Source organism: Rhagoletis pomonella, unplaced genomic scaffold, assembly GCF_013731165.1.
Source record: "Rhagoletis pomonella isolate Grant_MI unplaced genomic scaffold, Rhpom_1.0 Rhpom_scaffold_00004, whole genome shotgun sequence".
Lineage (NCBI taxonomy): Eukaryota > Metazoa > Arthropoda > Insecta > Diptera > Tephritidae > Rhagoletis > Rhagoletis pomonella.
In genome coordinates this window covers 11,150,582-11,157,845 of record NW_023458558.1, presented here as the reverse complement: position 1 = coordinate 11,157,845, position 7,264 = coordinate 11,150,582, and the positions used below count along the sequence as shown (strand labels likewise).

At 29.9% G+C, this 7,264-nt stretch overlaps 1 protein-coding gene across 6 annotated transcripts; it reads right to left on the bottom strand.

Moving 5' to 3' along the window:
- Positions 1–3,360: 3,360 nt before the first annotated feature.
- On the bottom strand, positions 3,361–5,874 carry LOC118736993. 6 transcript variants are annotated; one of them, XM_036467206.1, is made up of 8 exons: positions 5,680–5,874; positions 5,485–5,612; positions 5,326–5,418; positions 5,058–5,267; positions 4,836–4,995; positions 4,382–4,554; positions 4,010–4,172; positions 3,361–3,954 (listed from the first exon to the last, which is right to left on the bottom strand). In XM_036467206.1, the coding sequence occupies exons 1-8, from the start codon at positions 5,741–5,743 to the stop codon at positions 3,452–3,454; spliced, it is 1,494 nt and encodes a 497-aa protein (XP_036323099.1). In that variant the 5' UTR covers positions 5,744–5,874; the 3' UTR covers positions 3,361–3,451. The 6 variants fall into 6 exon arrangements, with proteins under 6 accessions (XP_036323099.1, XP_036323100.1, XP_036323101.1 ...); XM_036467207.1 differs by having other exon boundaries at positions 3,361–3,951; XM_036467208.1 differs by having other exon boundaries at positions 5,353–5,418.
- Positions 5,875–7,264: the final 1,390 nt, after the last annotated feature.

Genomic DNA, 7,264 nt, shown 5'->3' with positions numbered 1-7,264 from the left:
TTTTTTTTTAATATTATTTGTCTTGATTTTATGTTTAATTTTCAGTTATTTATTTTGCTGCATTTTATTTTTTGTTTTTTCTTTTTTTTTTGTCAATATAGTTCAATCTTATACGGTTTTATAGGTTTTTAAGCTTTTAATTTAATTTTTATTAATATAAATTTTACACATTTTTTGTGTAGATATTTTATGATTTTTTTATTTGGGTTTTAAATTTCTTTTAAATTTTTTATTTCCATTTCGGGTTTCTTTCAATTTGATTTAACTTTTTTTTTATTTTAAACTCTTTTGTGTTCAATTATTTGTTTAATTCTTCTTGTTTTTAATTTGATTCTTATTTTGATTTTTTGTTTGTTTTGCATTTTGATTTTTATTTTCATGTTTGTTTATAAATGTTTAACATTGCCTTAAAAGAATCTGTACGTCTCATAAATGTCAAACAACAAAATTGTTGATTGCTGAAGTCATCATAGGCATAAAGTTTCAAATGTATGTATTGACTTTAATAATACTTAAAATAACGAATATACATAACAAATTTATAAAAGATAAATTTTATTTAATTCAAATAAATAAGTACATGTCCTTTTATTATTTGTCGTCATCTTCAAAACAAAAGGTCCTGTCTAATATGTTTTGGGAAAGGTGCTTTTTTTTTAGATATGCTCACACTCAAAAAAAAACTTCTCTTAATTGAAGAAAAACAGCAATCAAAATGAAGAAAAATGGGAACGAAACAGCACTAAAGGAGTCTTATCCTCATTCGCATGCCCAACATTTCTTCAAAATGAGGAAAAAATATTTCTTTGTTGTAGAGAAAAAAATGTTTAAAATATAGAACCTATAATACAATTGGAGTAAATTTTTTATTTAAAATAAAGAATATTTTACCAAAAAATAAGTATATTTTTTCTTCTTATTAAGGATAATATTCTATTTTCAACTAATTTAATAAAACACTCATAAATGTTAGTTTTTCATGAAACAAATCTTTATTAAGGCTTTTATCATTAAAAGAAGACTTTTGGTCGCAAAAATTTTTGATTTTTTACCATGTACATATGAATCGGCGGATATTTTAATTCATTAGTGTTTATAATTTTAAAGATAGTGCTTTTAGAACCTATCTGATAAGACAAATAGTGGCGTTTGTACATTAAAATATTTATTAATTCACAAAACAAAAATACTTCGTCATTTATAACAAGAATTTCCAATACTTGGTATGATACAAAAGTTGGATTGTAAAAAAATATAAAGTAATCTTTTTTATACATTGTGCCATATAGTTTAAAACTTGTGTGGCACATGCAATGGTTAATATTGTCTTCAGAAAGTACATCTCTGATTTTATTAAAATATTTTGAAAATTTCGCTTCATATTCTTCGCTGCCTAATGTATAAGTAACGTTCTTATAATTAACAATTGTTTCAGAAAAGGTCATGCAAAATTTCAAAGCCAAAGTTAATGTTAAGTTTCTTCGGGAAGTAATATTTTTCGAATATGACTTTAATTGTCTATGTTTGGATTCAAAAGGTAGCGTCCACAAATATTTTAGGGGGCCTGACATTTGAAGAACTCTACAATAGTGGTTAAGGAGGTGGTGCTTTGGTTTTAGAGTGTCATTAAAATTTTTAGTATATTCTTTGTTGTGGAATTGAATATGTTCTCTTAAATTCTCTATATCTGATTTAGTATATTCAGACAAAACTAATAAATCTAAAAGCTCTATAAGGTTTAACACGAATTTCCACAAGTTATCATCTTCATTTACTGCGTCTCCAATAAGTAAAGGGAAAAAGTGAGCGAACGTTAACATTTCCCTTCCCGATAATTTTAGCTTGAACGTTTTTAAATGATGCATCTGCAATGGTGGTGACAAATTTCCCATTTCAGTCTCACCATACGCAAATGTTTGTTTACGAGTGTTTAAAAATTCTAGATCAAATATCTTTTTATGAATATAATGTAAGATTATATTACAAAAACCGTATTTAAAAACGCCTTCAAAGATGTCATGAAGTAAATCAACAGAGAAATTTTCTACTACGTGGAAATTATTGACATTATTAAAAATGGAAAACTCTCTTATGCCAGTATTTTCGAAATCGTTCAAAGAAATATCGTAAGCGTAGTTTTGTTGATCTCTTAATTGGCTATTATCTTCAATAAAAGCGAATTTGGCATCGGTTTTATTTATTTTACAAAATCGACAATAATGGTTAGAAGAAAATGAACGAGAAAATCCAAGAATATTGTTAAGCGCTAAATTATCTCCAATTATCAAACCTAAACATAAATAAATTCTTTTATTGCCGTTTGGTGTTTTAATTTCAATACCATTATTTTCTAAGTCATTTAGTATTTCTACTAACTTATAAAATGATTTATCATTACCGAATTGTTTAACATCTTGTGATTTAAAAAGAGCGGCTATCAAAATACTTTGAAGTTTATGTTTAACAGAAATTGGCGCGGTGGGGAAGGAATAATATACTGCTAAAACTGATGAACTATGTGAACCTAAGGGATTGTTAACTTCGAAGTCATCGAAGTATAGAAAATATGGAATAACTAACTTGTTTTTATAATTTTGAATTTTTTTTTGCCAAATATCGCCATTTACAAAATTTTTTAAAACTTCGTTATTGGTGGTTAAGTATTCAAGACTTTTAGAAAAATTTTCGTACATGCCTGGCAATTCAAAAAATTTTTTTATTTGAAATTTAATTGGAAATAACACACCCCTTACTAATGCTGCATTTAATTTGTTTACATGTCTAGTTTGCAAGTTACTTATTGAATTATTTATGGTGATGACTTGTGGACTTTCGTATAAATTTAGTTCTTTAAGAGTTTTAATAAACTTATACTCTGAGTTAAAGTCTTTAAATGGATCGCTACAAATATTTACTAAATTTTCAATATCAGCTTTAATATCGTCTTTTCCTAGCGAATCGAAATTTTGCAATATTTTTTTTAATTGGTTTTTTAATGGACACAAAATCATGTTTGTAACATCTCTTTGCAACTCAACGGTTTCTTTTCTAGGACAATTTATTTTTGCATATTGTTTCATAGACAATTTAATGCAACCTTCTTTTAAAGTTTCTTCATTTACATTTAAACTTGTTATGTTACTTAAAGTATTTGTACTTTGATTACCAGTATCTGTTATTATAGTATTAGGTGCCATTGAAGTAGTATTAGATAAACATTCGTCGTTTACATTTTGATTGCTTAATAAAGTAATTTCATATCTTTTGCGTTCATTTCGCATGTGTCTACAAAGTGATTTAAAATTCGTAAATGATTGGTTACAAGCTGTAAATCCACATTTGTACATATCATATTGTGATAAACAATGAATAATTTTGAAATGTTTAAATAAACGATCGCATTGTTCAAAAGATTGTGTGCACACAAAACATTTAATTTGTCCTTCCATTTTTAGTTATTATTAAAACATTTAAATTGTTTTAAATCACTTAATATTGCACACAATGAGGTACTTTTCTCGTGTGATTCCAAAGCAATGTCATAAAAGTATTGCTGGACAAAAAACCAAATAGATTTGCATTCGGAAGGATATTTAAGATTAAGTACGTGGAATATCTTAAAACACACATCAATACATTTGATAACATTATCGAACTTATAAAATATGTTGGCGAAGTACACGAAATATTCGTTGCTCTCAAACAAGCTCATTCCAATAGCACATATGATGGGCTGAATGGTGCTTTTGCCCTTATAATTCTCATCAACCATTAATTTCAGTTTTGATTGAAGTTCACAATTAGTTGTTGCCCATATTAAAAAACTGTTTCTGGAATCTTCAATAGTGGCTTTGACCAAATGTTGCTTTTTTGTTTGCTTGCACGTTTTGTATTCTCGGCTGGTTGGAACTAAAACAGAATGTAGAAGATAGCATGTGACCGCATCCGTACCTTCTAAAATTCAAAAATTCATCAATAAATAATTTAGATTATTATAAAATTTAAATACCAGCTTTAATCGTTCCTTCCTTAAATTGCTTCCAGGTTGTCAAACTGTGTGAATCTTTAATATAAATCTCAAAAATATGGCGTACTGCTTGGCTGAAATTTTCCCACTTTTCGAATAATAAATTTTTCTTCTCTGGGTACAATTTGTTAAAGTCCGTCTCAATCTATCAATCAAACATTAGTTAATTACCCATTATATCATTTAAAATATTCATTTAGTTGAGTAAAGCCCAGAGAAGTAATACTGGAATATTTCACTTGGAGAAATTCGTATATTTTTTATGTTAATGACATTTACAGGATAACTTGAACTTGGCCTTACTCAATTATAAATTAATTTCAAAATAAGCACGCAATATATTACGAGTTATACCAATAAATGTCCAAAACTCTGCTTATATAGGGGCCATTCTTCTAAAATTTTATTTAGATTTGAATCATCTTGCAGCATTTGGCACCTTACTTCAAAAGTCAATTCCCATTTGATTTGCACTTCATCAAAAGGCTCGACGTTATACTTAAGCCACGATTTTTCTTGAGTGTAGTCTATGAAAATAATTTTTTTTTTTTAATTCGAATCTAAACTCAATCTCAAAATTATAAACGCACCAACTTTTCAAATTGATTTCCTAGAACAATTTTTCTGAGGAATCGAATTGAAAAGTTTAAAATTTTGATTAAAATTTCCCTAATTTTCCCCGAGTTCTGTATCAAATTAATAAATTTATTCATGTGGTTTTTCCTGTGAATAAACTATACTTTTATAAAAAAATAAGGAAAATTTTTACTTATTTTTGACGCTCACTGTTTGTAAAGTAGATCTTTACCTGTCGTACATAAATTGCTATGTGCTGCTTTTTGCGGCTTCTCTTCGGCGGGCTTTTTATTTATAATGCCGTCCTGTCTACATTTGAATAAAGTGCTGTGGTATTTAGTGTATAAACATCCGCCTGGTTTTTTCCCCTTTTTATGTATGTAATATATGTCCTAAAAGAAGCGTGGCAGTTTGAATTGCTTCTGAAATAACAATGGCAAATGTGGCGACGTACCTTCGACTCACTTAAAAAGAAATTCGATATCTGGCTGGCGAACGATTCAAATGTTTTTGGGCTCGAGTTTACTCCGGAAGAAATCAAATAGTTTGCGATTGTTGCTGCAAGCAATTTTCTGTATTTTGGCGTAAGAACTTTTGTCTTACTGTAGTACTTCAAAACTTGACTTCCACTAACCGATCCCCTTAAAATTTCTTCGAGTGTTTTCTATATGTATGAAATGTAACGAAAATAGATTTAGTTTCAGTCACCAAAGCGTACATACGTGTTTGTGTTTATAAATAAGTTCTACCTCTGCAATACTTGCATTTGCGAATGATGCGCCCTCGTCACTTTGAGCTGTTTGCACATGAACGCCCTTGTAAATAGAAGAAAGCGGTTAGCGCTTTTGTATGCATGTACATGTGCACATTCCACAGCTTACCTGTTCGGTTTGCCAATTAAGAAGATTATGCTCAAATATTATCCTTGGTCCAAATTGCGCCGCATCGATGAGGGTATCCAAATGACTTGGTTTGAGCAGCATCATTGATTCCCTAGTAAAACCGCCCTCTAAATTAAAACCAATTAAACATTCACAAAAACAGATACATAAACTGCAAATATACTATTAACTTACCGCGAAAGAGGCTAAGGAACATTTCGCCATTCAATTTTATTAAAATTTCTTCCAATTCATCCATTTTACTTTTATTTTTTATCTTAACACGCGAACCGAAACAGCAAACAATATTATCAAGAAGAAGAATAGCGAAGCCTACTATTCTTGCGAAAGAGAAAAAGAGTAAACGATGAAATAAAGAGTTACCAACTGCGTTAATTTAAGCACGTTAGAAAACAAAGTGGGAGATTCGGAGCAGGGAACTCCATACATATGCATATATTACAGTGATTCACAGGATGTCATAACAAGTTATATTGGGCACGTTCAGAAGGCGCAACAGCTCAGTATCTGTTGCGATTGCACCTTCTGAACGCGTTGTTTCGTACTTCTGATCAACTCAACAGTTGCGTGTTAGATGATCGTAATATTTTTCTGATCATTTGAAACAACATGTTGTGTGTTTTGAATTTGACAGCTAATATATCAAGCCGTTCAGAAGACGCATTACGATCACTGATTTTTTTTAGCAACGGTTGCGCTCAACTGCTGCGCCTTCTGAACCTTCCCAATGTCATAAATCTTTTTAAAGGGATTCTTGCAAACATAAGACAGTTTTAAATGTATGACTGTGAAATAAGGGCTGTTATAATACTTTGTTAATGCTCCTGAATGTATTTTTGTGTAGTTTGGATATTTTCAATCTGATCGAAATCACAAATGAGTGGCAATAGTGGCATCGAATCTAAAATAATAAGGAAATAGCTTACATCAAAATGAACACCACGGTTGCATATTTTCTTGTCGCTTTTACACATTTCAAAGAAAAATTACTCATTCGGGAGAATTTTTCGAGATTTTGACAGAGCTAAAAATATGGAAAGTTTTTCTTTGTTTGAGAGATGGTGTTTTTTCTGAGTGCATATTTCGTTAGTTGACTCTCAATTACATCGTTATTCGAGAATTCAAAGCCATATCGTAGAAACAGCTCTGTAGGCATTTCCTTTCTGAATTTAAGTTTTTTGCTTCTTTCGTAACGGTGAAATTTTTTCAAATAGGACTTTTTGCGTTGATATAACGCATATCCTATTATAAATAGTTTTTTTTCTCCATTATATACCTATAATTAATGATTGCAAAACCTTAAACAAACAAGCGTTCAATAATAAAAACTGCGGCAGTTCACACACGAATGATAGATTTATTATACCCTTATAAATCATTATGACATTTATCACTTCTTTCTCTAACCATCGCTTTCTATTGGCAATTGCTAATTTGCATATAAATATAAAATAAATCAAAATCCGTTAACAATGTCAATCAATATGGGCGAGCATTCATTCGCTGCTATCATAGCGCCGCTTTGTGATTAGCGAAAAAAATAAAAATAAAAATTGCGTCAATGGCCTTGTTACTACCCAACTCGTCGAATGATCGCTGCCCCCCAGTCTCGTGCCTGTCGAAAGGTCAGCTGCTGTCAAAAATTTCCAATAAATAAACATAACAACGATGCCAATTTGTTGATAGCTATTTTCGTGCGCGCGAATTAGGCCCTCCATATGCAATTTCATTTCTTTTATTTATTTTTTATTTTTTGCCA

Excerpts from the sequence above, each read along its gene's own strand:
- LOC118736993 (XM_036467206.1), bottom strand. The coding sequence starts at position 5,743 with ATGGATGAATTGGAAGAAATTTTAATAAAATTGAATGGCGAAATGTTC. Across the intron at positions 4,996-5,057 it reads TCTTTTTAAGTGAGTCGAAG|GACATATATTACATACATAA; the intron begins GTACGTCGCCAC and ends CGCTTCTTTTAG. Across the intron at positions 3,955-4,009 it reads GGAAGGAACGATTAAAGCTG|AAGGTACGGATGCGGTCACA; the intron begins GTATTTAAATTT and ends TTTGAATTTTAG.